We start from the raw sequence: 15,992 nt of genomic DNA on the forward strand, positions 1-15,992 counted from the left end.
TTACCCTTCATTACCTCATACAATGGTCAATATAAAGAAGTGGAACGTATTGTTAAGAAGCATTGGCACTTACTAACAAGGGATCCCGCTCTAGAGAAAATTCTACCTCAGAATCCTAAATTTGTGTATAAAAGAGCACCTAACTTGAAACAAAAATTGGTAAAAAGTGCAATCCCCCCGAAAAAATCATGTAGAATAAAAACTAAGGGGTTCCATAGGTGTGGGCTGTGTTTAATGTGTAGGAATCACAGTCCACAGCCTAGTAAAATGGAGGAATTTAAATCCAACACTACAGGGGTAGTATATAAGATTACTGATTTTATAACGTGCAATACTAAGAACTGCATTTATTTAATAGAATGCAACTGTGGACTACAATATATTGGTCGCACATCTCGACCCCTAAAAGAACGATGGGCCGAACACACACGTAATATTAAGAAAGGTTATGAAAACCATTCAGTTTCAAATCACTTCAAAAATACACATAATAATAACTGCAATGCTCTGAAAACAGTTGTAGGTATTAAAGTAGTCCAAAGTCATTGGCGTAATAAAAACACAGAAGAAAGCCTTGCAAAAATAGAAATGAAGTGGATTTACGATATGTCCACCTTGTCACCAAAAGGACTAAATTTAGATTTCGAATTAAAATGGTTCCTTTAAATATCAGGATAAAATAAATATTTTAAGAGTTGGGTCCCACATATAATTATTGCTCCAAATTTATTCTAGACATCTAAGTAGATAGGTTCCTGTACTGAATATTCATCTCTTTGTAAAAAGCCTTATATGTATTCCTATGGTGTTTGTTTTTTACCAAAAATGGTCTATCAGCAACAGTGCAGTTTATTATGTGTGACACGCATTCAGGATGCATGCGTTCCATACTCTTTTGTATATAAACCAGGAAGTGTACTAAGTTAGCATAGACGGAACCTTGGATGCGGTCACTGAAGACTAAGAACCGGAAGCGGAAATGCGGTTGCGCTTCGTACAGCCAGCTTGTACAGTCATACTGAAAACCGGAAGCGGAAGCACGGACACACTCCGTACAGCGTGGAACGCATGAACGCTACGCCGGAACTAGCCGCCACAACTCTCCCCGCCAAGATTACACACATAAAGGGCGGAAGCGGAAACACGTGGTGCGTTCCACGGAGGTGGAACGCATCTATAATTTTATTTGTTTTATGCCTATAAACCTTTGTTTTAAATCGTTCTTGTATATGATGATGTTAGGGAAGTCCGGTGAAACCTTAAGAAAGATATCAGCTGGATTTTAACTGTCTGTAAATATACAATCCATGGTTGCACAGTCTGAGCCTATTTTCTATCCCCTATCTGCAGGTAGTAGTAACATACAGTATTCATTAAATGTGGGTAGCTGCAAAATACCGGGTCACAGGCCCCTGATCTCTCAAACCCCCAATGGATGGAGCACATTTACTTGTGCTGAACAACATCAGCACCGGTTACATGGCTTCAATTCCTTCCGTTCATCATTTACCAGGGTTGAGACGATGGCGATAGTGGAAGCTTTTGGTGTGAATTGATATTTGACTCCAACAATGCTCCAGATTTAATTATTTTCTTTTACCATTGAAGATGAAGAGAAGAGATCAGACCCTGATCCTGAGACTGCGCCTGAGGACTATGTGTCAGACATGTCACCAGTTCCATCAGGTAAGATGTCAGATGGATTTACTCTGCAACCCGAACGCATCACCACTCATTGCCAGGGCATAAAAACCACCTTCATTTTACATTTACTATGTTATTTATATAGCGCACACCTATTCCGCAGCGCTTTACAGAGAGTATTTCACTCATTCACATCTGTCCCTGCCGAGTAGAGCTTACACCCTACTGCCTACCACATGTACACATACACACTAGGGTTCATTTCTTTAGTACCATGGGGTATAGATCAGGTCCACTGGAGCCTGGCACTTTAAAACCTTTAGTGTGTGCTGGCTCCTCCCCTCTATGCCCCTCCTACCAGACTCAGTTTAGAAAGATGTGCCTAAGGAGCCAGGTGCATTTCTCTAGAGCTCCAGAGAGTTTCCTTTCTTTTTTATTTTAGTTTGTTATTTTCAGGTAGCCCTGTTTGGCAACCATCTACTGATGACAGATGCCAGCCTCCAGGGTTGGGGAGCTGTGACCCAAGGGGCCCAGGTCCAGGGGGCCCAGGTCCAGGGGATATGGTCAGTTCAGGAATCTGCATTGCCGATAAACATCCTGGAACTCAGGACAATTTACAATGCTCTTCTGCAAGCTTCCCATCTCCTGATGGATCAGGTGATCCAGGATCAATCAGACAAAGCCACGGCGGTGGCTTACATAAACCGACAAGGGGGAACAAAAAGCAAAGCGGGGATGCGAGAGGTGTCAAGAATTCTCGTCTGGGCAGAGGCCAACGCAAAGGCCATCTCAGCATTGATTCCAGGAGTGGACAACTGGGAAGCGCACTTCCTCAGCAGACACGACCTCCAACCGGGGGGAATGGGGCCTACATCCCCTGGTGTTTCAACAGTTAATTCACCGGTGGGGCTGTCCGCAGATAGATCTGATGGCTTCTCGTCTCAACAAGAAGCTATGCCGTTACAGTTCCAGAACGAGGGATCCGCAGGCTGTAGCAGTGGACGCACTGACAACGCCATGGACATACCAGTTTGTGTACCTGTTCCCTCCTCTACCGCTAATCCCAAGGGTTCTAAAAAGACTGAGAAGGGAAAGCATTCAAGCAATTCTAATTGCCCCAGATTGGCCTCGATGGGCGTGGTACTCAGACATCCTAACCATGGCTCTGGAGGATCCCTAGCCTCTACCGCTCCAAGAGGATCTTCTTCAACAAGGTCTGTTTGTCTATCCGGACTTACAGCAGCTACGTTGTTAGGGTCTCCTGCCCTGTGCTGCCACGTCGTCATTGCAACCGGGAGACAAGTGCTAGCGGAGTAACCTGAGCGCAGCTGATACTCCGGTTCGGGTCTTTTGCTGTGCAGTGGTTACAGGCTCTGTGCACGGCAGGGGATCCGCTGCTGGTTTTTGTGCTCACAGTCTGTGAGGTCTGAGTGGGGCGTGGACAGCACCTGCTTTATAAACCCTCTTCTCAGGTTAAGCAGATGCTGCTGAATCTTTGTTGGTTAGTTAGTTCCTTAAAGTTAGCCAGTACTGTGTAGCTTTGTATTTGTTGTTGCTTACTGCAAATTGGCCTGGGGATTTGGTACTACACTCTGCCAATCCAGACCTAGCAGTAAGACTGGAGTCAGTCGTTTAACTTGCTGGGGTTCTTTCGCTACTATGTGAACTTAGCAAGTTTGCGGCTGTATTCTCAGACTTGCCTGCCTAAATCCTTTCTCACTGTGCAAGGTGTTCAGGTGTCAGTTTAGTGGCAGTAAGCTGAACCTGTGCACTGCAAGTGAGGATTAGGATTGTGGAGACTCTCCTTGTGTCTATCATTCCATCTCTGACCAAGGAGTTTACTGCCACACCCGTTGGTAACCCTTTAGGGTTTTGCTGTTGCCCTTAGCAACAGCATTTCGGGTTCTCTACGTATTAAAACACAACATCTTGCTTTTTCCATCTGAGCATTCCTAATACTAGGGAGACACCCAGTTTCTTAGCCTCTGGGCTTCTCTGTTCACTTTGTGTTTATTTTGTTATCCTATCACCTTCTGTGTACGTAATGTCATATTCCCCAGTCTGTCTGTGAGTTCATTTGTTTTGCATCCCTATCCGTTCAGACACCAGTACATTCCTGCAGGCACTGGTGTGCATAACAGTTCAGACACCAGTACATTCCTGCAGGCACTGGTGTGCATAACAGTTCAGACACCAGTACATTCCTGCAGGCACTGGTGTGCATAACATATTCAGCAGCCTAATACTCCTGTTGAAATTTTGTGGGAATATGGAGCATACCCCTCACAATACGTTGCAACAGGTGGTCGATCAGGTGCAGGTCCTGACTCGACAATTTAATGATTTGTCCATTAAAATGCACACCTCCCAGGCCGCTGGCGGAGCTCCCGCAGCAGCAGCACCTTCAGGGGTTAAGGAGCCGAAAGTAAATCTCCCAGATCGTTTTTCTGGAGATCGCTCGCAGTTCTTTTGTTTCAAGGAGAGCTGCAAGCTATACTTCCGGCTTAGGCCTCAGTCTTCTGGGTCGGAGATTCAGCGGGTGGGCATAGTGATTTCCTTGCTACAAGGAGACCCACAGGTCTGGGCATATGGGTTGCAGCCTGACTGTCCGTCGCTTAAAAGTGTTGATGCTTTTTTCACGGCACTGGGCATGTTGTATGATGACCCTGACAAGACGGCCTCAGCCGAGACTCAGATTTCGACCCTTAAGCAAGGGCGAAGGCCAGTTGAGGTTTACTGTACGGAGTTTCGGAGGTTGGCCCATGATACCCAGTGGAATGACCCAGCCCTGAGACACCAGTACCGAAGAGGTCTTTCTAACCAGATAAAAGACCAACTGGTACAATATCCCTTGCCTGATAGCTTGGATCAGCTCATGCAGTTATCCATCCGGGGTGGATAGATGGCTGAGAGAGCGTAGGCTTGAAAGGGAGACCGAGGTTTCCTTCTTTCCCAAAAGAACCTCAGACTCTGAGGAATTTTCCGAGGAGCCTATGCAGATTGGGGCTACCCGCCTCTCCTCGCGTGAGAAGACGCGGAGGAGACAGCAGGGGTTGTGTTTGTACTGTGGGAATAAAGGTCATGTGGTAGTATCATGCCCAGAAAAGCCGGAGAACTTCAGGGCCTGAGGGTGATGGGAAATATCCTGTCAGGCCAGAAGTCAGAATTTCACAAGAAGACTTTTATCATTCCGGTGACCTTGAAGATCCTCGGTCAAACTGTCAAGACTGAGGCCTTTGTGGACAGTGGGGCCGACGGGGTTTTTATGGACCGCCAATTCGCCCTGAAACACTCTGTTCCCTTAGTACCCTTGGCATTGGAAATTGAGATTTGTGGGTTAAACGGGGAACCATTATCCCAAGGTAAAATTACCTCTTGCACTAGCCAGATTTCTTTGTTTATTGGAGCCACACACTCTGAAAAATTGTCCTTTTATGTGACTGTCTGTACTTTTGCCCCATTGGTGTTGGGGTTACCCTGGTTAAGGGCCCACAATCCTCAATTTGACTGGGTCTCTGGGGAGATTCTCTTAGTTGGGGTACTGATTGTTTCAGGAGTTGCTTGAGCCTTCCAGTCAGGCTCTCGCAGCTAAGTTTACCAGGATTGCCAGGGTGTTATGCAGATTTTGCGGACGTGTTCTCCAAAAAAGTTGCAGAGGTACTACCTCCCCATCGCCCCTATGACTGTGCCATTGATTTGTTGCTGAATGCTAAGCTTCCCAAGAGCAGGTTGTACTCCCTGTCACGTCCTGAAACTCAGGCTATGGCAGAGTACATTCAGGAGAACTTGGCTAAGGGATTTATCAGACCTTCACAGTCTCCAGTTGGGTCGGGGTTCTTCTTCGTGGGTAAAAAGGACGGTTCGTTGCGTCCCTGCATCGACTTCAGGGAATTGAACCGTATCACAATTAAAAACTCATACCCACTGCCTCACGTTTCGGTCTTGTTTGACCAGCTTCGTACTGCCACCATTTTTTCTAAGATTGACCTACGCGGGGCGTCCAATCTAATCCGAATAAGAGAGGGGGATGAATGAAAGACTGCCTTTAATACCCACTCAGGGCATTATGAATATTTGGTGATGCCTTTTGGGCTCTGTAATGCCTCGGCAGTCTTCCAGGATTTCATGAACGATGTACTCAGGGAATATTTGGATAGATTCTTAGTTGTATACTTAGATGACATCCTAATCTTCTCCCATTCCCTGGAGGAACATCGGAAGCATGTACGCTTAGTCCTCCAGAAACTCAGAGACCACCGGCTTGGGGCGAAGCTGGAGAAGTGCGAATTTGAAGTTCAGCAAATCGCATTTCTAGGATATATTATCTCCCCAGAAGGTTTCCAAATGGAGGGTTCCAAGGCACAGGCAGTCCTGGATTGGGTGCAGCCCACTAGTTTGAAGGCGCTTCAGCGTTTCCTGAGCTTTGCGAATTTTTGTAGACGATTTATCGCTGGATTTTCGTCTATAGTGGCACTCACTAAGAAAGGGGCGGATGTTGCTCACTGGTCTTGTGAGGCTAAAGCGGCTTTTGCCCGTCTCAAAAGGGCATTTGTCTCGGCCAAGGTGCTGCGACACCCAGATCCAGAGCGTCCTTTTGTGGTGGAGGTGGATGCCTCTGAGATGGGTATTGGGGCAGTGCTCTCTCAGATGGGAGTGTCTGATAATCGCCTTCATCCCTGTGCTTACTTTTCCCGTAAATTTTCGCCTGCCGAGATGAATTATGACGTGGGTAACCGGGAATTGTTGGCTATTAAGGATGCACTCGAGGAGTGGAGACACTGGCTTGAGGGGGCTAAGTCTGTGGTCTCAATTCTCACCGACCATAAGAATCTGGCATATTTAGAGTCAGCGAAGCGTCTCAATGGCAGGCACGATGGGCTTTGTTTTTTGCTCGCTTTAATTTTTTGAAAACATATCGCCCTGGGTCAAAAAACATCAAGGCTGATGCGCTCTCGCAGAGTTTTGCTCCAATCCAGGAGACCACCGAGGAGCCGTTGCCCATTGTGTCCCCATCATGTATTAAAGTGGGCATTACCCAGGACCTCTTGTCATTAGTCCTTAGAGCACAGGAGCAGGCTCCTCCAGACCTTCCGGTAGGTCTTTTGTTTGTGCCTCCTAGGTTAAGACAGCGAGTGTTCCTGGAATTCCATGCCAAGAAGTCGGCAGGTCACCCGGGTATTGCCAGAACTCGGGAGTTGCTATCTAGGGCGGTGTGGTGGCCCTCGGTGGCTAAGGATGTGGATCAGTGGGTTCGGGCATGTGACACCTGTGCCCGAAATAAGACTCGTAGAGGGGTTCCTGTTGGCCCATTACATCCACTCTCTATTCCATCTAAGCCATGGACCCACATTTCAATGGATTTTGTGGTGGACTTTCCCAAATCCTCGGGGATGACAGCCATCTGGGTTGTCGTTGACAGGTTTTCGAAGATGGCGCACTTCGTTCCACTGGTTGGGCTGCCATCGGCCAGACGCCTGTCTGAATTATTTATGCTGCATGTTGTGCGTCTCCATGGGTTGCCACTTGATGTGGTCTCTGACCGCGGATCCCAGTTTGTGGCCAAATTCTGGAGGACATTTTGTTCCGATTTCCAGATTTCTGTCAGCTTGTCGTCAGGCTACGATCCGCAGTCTAATGGGCAGACTGAAAGGGTGAACCAGTCCTTGGAGCAGTTCCTCAGGTGTTATGTCTCCAAGTGTCAGACTGACTGGGTTGCTCATCTGTCCATGGCGGAGTTTGCCTATAACAACGCGGCTCACTCTGCTACAGGGTTCTCTCCCTTCCTTTGTGTGTATGGGCATCATCCTAAGGCCAATTCTTTTGACCCCCTGGACTCCACGCCTGGTGGTTCCTCTGTGGTTTCGGTCCTTAGAGGTATTTGGAGGAAAGTGAAGAAAGCCCTTGTGTCTGTGTCATTAGTGACCAAAAGGGTTTTTGATAAGCGGAAAAGACCCTGCAGCTTCAAATTAGGAGACTTCGTCTGGTTGTCTACCAAGAATTTGAAGTTGAGACAGCCATCTCATAAGTTAGGCCCCCGGTTCATCAGCCCTTATTAGATCACCAAGGTTATCAATCCGGTGGCATTTCAGTTAGATCTGTCCCGTTCTTTGGGTATCAATAAAACATTTCATTGTTCCCTTTTAAAACGGGCGATTAGTAATCCTTCTTCCAGTGGAAGACCTTCCCCTCTTCTGATACATGGCCAGAGGGAGTTTGTTGTTGAAAGGATTCTTGACTCCAAGATGGTTCGGGGTCGGCTGTCATTTTTGGTGCACTGGAAGGGGTATGGCCCGGAGGAGCAGTCGTGGGTGCGCAGTTGTGATCTTCATGCCCCCTGACTGATACGCTCTTTCTTCTCGCAGTTCCCCGATAAACCCGGTGGTAGGGGTTCTTTGACCCCTCGTCAGAGGGGGGGTACTGTTAGGGTCTCCAGCCCTGTGCTGCCACGTCGTCATGGCAACCGGGAGACAAGTGCTAGCGGAGTAACCTGAGCGCAGCTGATACTCCGGTTCAGGTCTTTTGCTGTGCAGTGGTTACAGGCTCTGTGCACGGCAGGGGATCCGGTGCTGGTTTTTGTCCTCACAGTCTGTGAGGTCTGAGTGGGGTGTGGACAGCACCTGCTTTATAAACCCTCTTCTCAGGTTAAGCAGATGCTGCTGAATCTTTGTTGGTTAGTTAGTTCCTTAAAGTTAGCCAGTACTTTGTAGCTTTGTATTTGTTGTTGCTTACTGCAAATAGGCCTGGGGATTTGGTACTACACTCTGCCAATCCAGACCTAGCAGTAAGACTGGAGTCAGTCGTTTAACTTGCTGGGGTTCTTTTGCTACTCTGTGAACTTAGCAAGTTTGCGGCTGTATTCTCAGACTTGCCTGCCTAAATCCTTTCTCACTGTGCAAGGTGTTCAGGTGTCAGTTTAGTGGCAGTAAGCTGAACCTGTGCACTGCAAGTGAGGATTAGGATTGTGGAGACTCTCCTTGTGTCTATCATTCCATCTCTGACCAAGGAGTTTACTGCCACACCCGTTGGTAACCCTGTAGGGTTTTGCTGTTGCCCTTAGCAACAGCATTTCGGGTTCTCTACGTATTAAAACACAACATCTTGATTTTTCCATCTGAGCATTCCTAATACTAGGGAGACACCCTGTTTCTTAGCCTCTGGGCTTCTCTGTTCACTTTGTGTTTATTTTGTTACCCTATCACCTTCTGTGTACGTAATGTCATATTCCCCAGTCTGTTTGTGAGTTCATTTGTTTTGCATCCCTATCCGTTCAGACACCAGTACATTCCTGCAGGCACTGGTGTGCATAACAGTTCAGACACCAGTGCATTCCTGTAGGCACTGGTGTGCATAACAGTTCAGACACCAGTACATTCCTGCAGGCACTGGTGTGCATAACATACGTTTGACGGCTTGGAAGTTGAGAGGGAGATTCTAGTGAGAAAAGGTCTTCCCTCCCAGGTTATTTCCACCATGGTCCAGGCCGGGAAGATGGTTACGTCAAAACATTATCATCGTATCTGGAAAAGCATGTTTCCTGGTGTGAAAGTAGAAATGTGTCTCCCGTGGAATTTAGAATTGGTCGTTTTCTACTTTTCCTATAATCGGGAGTAGATATGGGCTTACATTTAGGCTCCATCAAAGTCCAGATTTTGGCGCTCTCTATTTTCTTCCAGAAACAACTTGCCATGTTGCCGGAAGTACAAACTTTCCTAATAGGAGTTCTTCATATGCAACTGCCCTTCGGCACTCCCATCGCTCCGTAGGATCTCAATGTGGTTCTGTCCTTTCTTCAGTCGGACTGGTTTAAACCCTTACATAGGGTGGAGTTAATATTTCTCACCTGGAAGACAGTAAAAGAGCCCTTATTTTATTTTTTATGAAGACAGGGTGGAACTCAGGACCCGAACTCAGTTTTTCCCAAAAGTGGTTTCAGCTTTTCATGTCAATTAACCCATTGTGGTTTTGGTGTTGTCTGATGCTTCCACGTGGCAAGAGTCTTTGGATGCGATGAGGGCTCTGAAGATTTATGTCAAGAGGACAGCTCATCATCGGAAATCTGATTTGCTGTTTGTCCTTTATGATGCCACCAAGATTGGTCGTATGGCTTCTAAGCAATTAATTGCTTGTTGGCTCAGGTTGACCATTCAACAGGCCTATACTTTGGTTGCACTGCCTTTGCTGACGTCTATTCAGGCCCACTCAACAAGGTCAGTGAGCTCTTCCTGGGCAGCTGCCCAGGGTGTCTTGACCTTACAGTTGTGCTGAGCTGCTACTTAGTCTGGTTCAAACACTTTTGTGAAAATCTATTGGTTCGACACCTTGGCCAAGGATGACCTTCAGTTTGGTCAGGCGGTTTTACAGGAATCTCAGCACTCTTCCACCCGTTCAGGAGCTTTGGGACTTCCCCATGGTGCTAAAGTACAGAGCTCCAGTATCCACTAGGACGTTAGAGAAAATAGGAATTTGATACCTACCGGTAATTCCTTTTCTCGTAGTCCATAGTGGATACTGGGAACCCACCTCAGTGCTTCGATTCCTGCTTACCTGTATAAGTGTTTTGTTGGCCCGTCGTTGCGGTCCCATTATGTTGTTGGGATAGCTGTGCTATCCTGGTTAGGTTGGTGTTGCTATCCTCTGATCTGGTTAGCGCCCTCCTTTTAGTTCTGGTTGTGTGTTGGCTTGTTGCCTCAATGTTGTTGTATTTGTTTCTTCTCTGGTGGTTTGTCCATCTCCTCGGGCAGTTTTCCTAGACTAAGTCTGGTAGGAGGGGCATAGAGGGGAGGAGCCAGCACACACATACACACACTAAAGGTTTTAAAGTGTCAGGCTCCAGTGGACCCGATCTATACCCCATGGTACTAAAGTACAGAACCCTAGTATCCACTACGGACTACAAGAAAAGGAATTATCGGTAAGTACTAAATTCCTATTTTTTGTCAATTAACCTACCAGTTACCTCTTGTTATATTGGTGACTGCTCATCCTCACTTTGTAAGTTACAGTATATCTTTTGTTTTCATTTTGTATATTTACAGACAACTGGAACTGTAAGACGTGGGTGGAAAATTGGCTTTGGTATGGACAATATGTACAATTTTGTGTAAGTCACTAGTCACAGTGCTCAGAATGCACACAATCTCCTGTGTTCTATATAGTGAACATGGGCAGTGTCATCTCTTCCTCTGTCTCTCTCTCTCTGAATATATATATATATATATATATATATATACTGTACATATATAGGTAGTAGCAGTGGCAGAACTTGTGGCGGTGCAGGCAGTTCATTGCACCAAGGCCCACCGTAACGAAGGGGCCCTCATCACTAGCAGGTAGCATAATGAGTCATACTGACTCATGATACACTGCCCGCCGCTGCCCCGCGGCCTCTAACAAGAATTGTAGTATATGGCAGTCACTAATGCTGTCTGTAGTATATATAGGTCACAGATGCGGTGTGTAATATATGGCGCTCATTAATGCTGCCTGTAATGTATGGCACTCACTAATGCTGTCTGTAGTATATATAGGTTACTGATGCTGTCGGTAGTATACAGTATATAAGTCACTAATGCTGTCCATCATATATATAGGTCACTATTGCTGTCTGTAGTACATATAGGTTACTGATGCTGTCGGTAGTATACAGTATATAAGTCACTAATGCTGTCCATCATATATATAGGTCACTATTGCTGTCTGTAGTATATATAGGTCACTAATGCTGTCCGTGGTATATATACTGTATGTCACTATTGCTGTCTGTAGTATATAGTGGTCACTAATGCTGTATGTAGTATATATAGGTCACTAATGCTGTCTGTATAGATCCCTGGGGTACTCCACTGGTAACATTTCCCTCCTGTGACTGCGCTCCATTTACTACAACTCTCTGTTTTCTATCCCGCAACCAAGATCTTATATATCCACCTTAGAATCTTGTTATGCTTATTACAGGTTGTCTCGCAGACCACACAGAAATGTGAATGGATTGAAGACTTGCTAAAATCAAACATTTTCAGCAAGTTTAGAAAGGTCGAGGAAACCTGCAAATTTGAAATACACGGAGACATCAACTATAAAAATAAATTGTCTAGCTGCTCCTGTGTCATTTTTTGTTTTGAAAATGCCGCCTGGAATCCCAAATTGCTTGAAGATGTGAAGTTGTTATCTTCCTTTTACGGTAATTATCCTTTTCATGATCTGGAGTATATATTGTATATTTTAGTGTATGGCAAATGTGACAACTGGGGTTAGGCAAAATGTATTTTACTTATCAGGGATTAGCTCAGTGCCAGCAATGTAACACTTATCGGAGCTCAGTCAGTAAGGATTGCAGATGCAGCTTTTTAGCAGAATTTGCAATCCTTTTGATCGTATGCTAGGGGCCGCCCATCGCAGGGCAATGCCGTCCATCATGTTAACCGCTGTTCCCCCCACCCCCTCTGCGGCCAGGATGAAAATGCGGTCGCACTTCTTTTCGAACTTGTATGCCGAAATTGTGGCGGCTTCTGAACGGGGGGCGTGGCGTGGGCGTGATTGGGGTAGCTGCATGACATCACATGCAGCCACTCCAATAAAAAACAATGGTGGTGGGCCTCCTGCCGGCGCAGGCCCGCCACCATTTTTATGATTCGAGTGACTGCATGTGATGTCATGCAGCTACCCCAATCACACCCACGCCATGCCCCCCCATTCAGAAGCCGCCACACGTGTTTCCCTACCGCAACCACCCCGCAACGCTTCGGCTTGGAAACTAACTGTTGCCGACCCCTCCCACCCCACAAACGCCTCTGCCTGTCAGTAGATGCGGATGGGCCCTGTGCATGTGGCCACCGGGCAAATGCAAAAATTCCAGTTGGATTGCCCCAGTATCTATTATGAAAGAATTATTATGTCACTTCCACTGGCCAGAGGTGCTAGAAATGAGCATTAGTTTCATCAGCATGCTACTGTTCCACCATTATAGTGACATTATTGGCATGTAAGCTTTCCGTGCTGATGGTTTTCTCACCCCTGTGCTGAGGCCATTTTCTGATGTTATTGCTCATCACATTCCAACATCAATATCACAGTTTTGTTTTGTTTGTTTTTTTTATCTGAAGAAATTTTATTAGAGAAGATTTTCAATACAGAGCATACACAACGTTATGGAAACAAAAAAGCCAATAACACATTAACAGCATGTCTGTAAACCATAATACATGGTGGTAAAGTAATAATACTAAAGGATTTGAAAGTTAGAAATAAAGAGAAAATAGGGGAGATAAGAAAGAGAGGGAATAGAGAAAGAGTGGAACATAGGATAGAGGAGATGCTGACCATCAGTCTTTCAGGGAAACTGTAGAGAACCTGCGCATACTTCTGTACATTTTTAACTAAGCAGTATGCAGACATATATAAAAGGAAGCTATACATTCACACATTACCAGGCAGGGCATTCCGGGAGGTGGTGCAGGAGGAATAGTAATCAAACCACGGTAACCATTTCAATAGAGGGGATTGGGGGGCTAAGGAATATTTAATGCTCATAGTTTCCATTTCGAAATTGCGCTGTATTGACGTTATAATTTTGGATAAGCGTGGGGGATCTGTTCTTTTCCAATATTGAGCGATTGCGGCCCTGGTGGCTATGAGAATATGGCCTATAACATAAGAGTATTCAGAGGGTACATAGGGAGGAAAGCAATGCAAAAAAACAATCTCAGGACTGTGGGGGAGGGTCACCTTTGTGACCTTTTCAATTAGTCCAAAAACCTCCGTCCACAATGGCCTAATAACTGGACATGTCCAAAATGTATGTAATAAAGTACCTTCCAATCCACATTGCCTCCAACAAAATTTTGAGGAATCTGGCCAGATCCTATGGAGTTTATCCGGTGTGTGATAGAGGCCATGGATTAATTTGAACATCATTTCAGTGTGATTGATGCACCGAGACATTTTAAAAATATTAATAAAAATATTTTCCCATTCCTGATCTGTCAGGAGAATATTAAATTCTGATTCCCACCGTGTTTGAATATGTAATTTCACATCATTGAGCGGAGAGAGAAGCGTAACATACCACTGAGATATACCACCTTTGTGATGTATGGAGGAAAAGTTACTCAAGATATATGGAGGGGTAGTAGGGGAGGAGAGAGGATCAGGCATATTCGCCCTAATCCAGTGTCGAATACGTAGATATTTATAAAAGTCCTTTGACGGTATCAAATGTTGGGTTTGTAGCTGTTGGAAGGTTTTAAGCCCTGATTCATCATACAAGTCCTTGACCAGCTGAACTCCAAGCTCCCGCCAGTTCCGCAAAGAAAGGTCTGGGAGCAGTTTGGAAATCGCTAAGATGGATAGGTGCGTGGAGGGCAGCGGGCAATCTCCCAGATTGGTGACCAATTTGTCCCAGACCTTAAGAGAGTTTGTTATACTCCTCATAAATTTGGTGGAGGCGGGTCTATGTAAAGGTTTGACCCAGATTAAATCTGGAAGAGGAAATTTAGTGCACATATGTCTTTCAATATCTACCCAGGGTTTTACGGACTCAGTCCGGAGCCAGTCCTTCAACTGATCAAGGAGACATGCATGCTGGTAAAGTTCAAGGTTAGGGAATGCGAGACCCCCGCTACCCTTGGATCTAAACAAGCGGGTTCTAGCTATCCTGGGTTTTTTACCCTTCCAAATAAAAGTAGACATGACAGAATAGAATTTGTTAAGGAGAGCAAGCGGGACTAAGTAAGGTATGGCTCTAAACAGGTAGAGAATTTTAGGGAGAAGCATCATTTTAATTGATGAGAGTCGCCCTAACCAAGAAATTTCATAATTCGTCCACTGTTTAGTGAGAGTTTTGAAGTGGCCCAAGAGAGGAAGGTAGTTACAATCCACCGTGGAGTGAGAACTGGAAGGGATCTTGATCCCAAGGTATTGGAGGGAAGTGTCCTGCCAGGCGTATGGATATGTAGATTGTAGGGATTGGAGTGGGATCGGCTCAATGTCAAATGCCAATGCCTCAGTTTTAGCCGTATTCATTTTATAGTAGGAGATTTTAGAGTAGTCCTGTAAAATATCATGGATAGCTGGGAGAGAGGATTCAGGCTTAGTTACAAACAACAGGACGTCATCTGCAAACAGGCAAATCTTATGCTGCGTGGGACCTATGTAGACTCCGCTAACTAGGGTAGACGCCCTGATTTTCTCTTCCAGAGGTTCTATTGCTAAAATGAAAATTAATGGTGAGAGTGGACATCCCTGACGAGTGCCATTGGTAATGGGGAAAGAATCGGATAAAAACCCATTACTAAAAACGCGCGCTGAGGGGTGTGTATATAGGCGTTGGACATTCTGTAAAAATTGTCCCGTGAACCCAAACCTGGCAAGTACTTCTGTCATGTATAACCAATGGATCCTGTCAAAAGCTTTCTCCGCGTCAAGGGAGAGCAATAATAAGGGCTCCCGCGATGTGGAGCGAGCCTCCAGAAGGGAGAAGACTCTCCTGGTATTGTCAGGGGCTTGGCGACTGATAGTGAAACCCACTTGATCTTGATGGATCAATGTTCGGGATCAGCGGATTCAGTCTATTTGCAAGCCGTTTGGCATACAGCTTAATATCTGTGTTCAAAAGTGCTATGGGTCTATAATTTGCGCAGAGAGATGGGTTCTTGCCAGGTTTGAGAATCGTTATCACTTGTGCCTCCAACATTTCTCTAGGAAAAGGGTTAGAGGAAGCGTCATTGTACAGGTTAAGAAGAAGTGGGGAGAGTGAGTCTTGGAAGGTAATGTAAAAGAGATTAATAAACCCATCTGGCCCAGGGGCCTTATCTTTTTTGAGGGCTTTCAGGGAAGTCTGAATTTCTCTCTCAGTCCAAGTGTGCAAAGCGTGGAAGCATCATCCGGGGAAATAGATGGCAAATTGATGGAATCTAAAAATGACCGTATAAGTTGCAAGGAAGGTTGCGGGGTGAGGGAATCATGTTTGAGATTGTACAATTTTCTATAATAAGAGGCAAATTGGTTTGCAATATCTTTAGGGTTCAGGGACAGCGATCCATCTGGGTTTGTCAAGTGTTTAATTCTGTTGATAAGGTTTTTCCCTCTGAGTTTCCGTGCCAGTAATTTACCCACCCTATTACCTAATGTGTAATATTTTTTATTTAGGTTGGAGACTGCTCTTTGTACGTGCAAAAGGTAGAGACTGTTCAATTTCCTCTTTGCTTCAGTCAGAGACGCAAGGGTGAGATCGTCGGCAGGGGATTGTTTATGTTTGGTTTCTAGCGTCGTCACCTCTAACTCATAAGCCAACTGAACTTCCTGGTCACGGCGCGCTATGTGAGCTGAGGCATGTATAGCTGCACCTCACA

The 15,992-nt window shown here is 45.7% G+C and overlaps 1 protein-coding gene across 1 annotated transcript in view; it reads left to right on the top strand.

Annotated features, from left to right (window-relative positions):
* The window catches only part of LOC134945685 (uncharacterized), a 73,267-nt gene that overhangs the window by 23,286 nt on the left and 33,989 nt on the right, over positions 1-15,992 (top strand). Inside the window, exons 3-5 of the mRNA XM_063935126.1 lie at positions 1,609-1,686; positions 10,680-10,744; positions 11,599-11,824. Coding sequence (XP_063791196.1) covers positions 1,609-1,686; positions 10,680-10,744; positions 11,599-11,824 — 369 coding nt within the window. The remainder of the gene's footprint in view (positions 1-1,608; positions 1,687-10,679; positions 10,745-11,598; positions 11,825-15,992) is intronic.

The sequence above is a fragment of the Pseudophryne corroboree genome, chromosome 7, assembly GCF_028390025.1.
Source record: "Pseudophryne corroboree isolate aPseCor3 chromosome 7, aPseCor3.hap2, whole genome shotgun sequence".
Classification (NCBI taxonomy): domain Eukaryota; kingdom Metazoa; phylum Chordata; class Amphibia; order Anura; family Myobatrachidae; genus Pseudophryne; species Pseudophryne corroboree.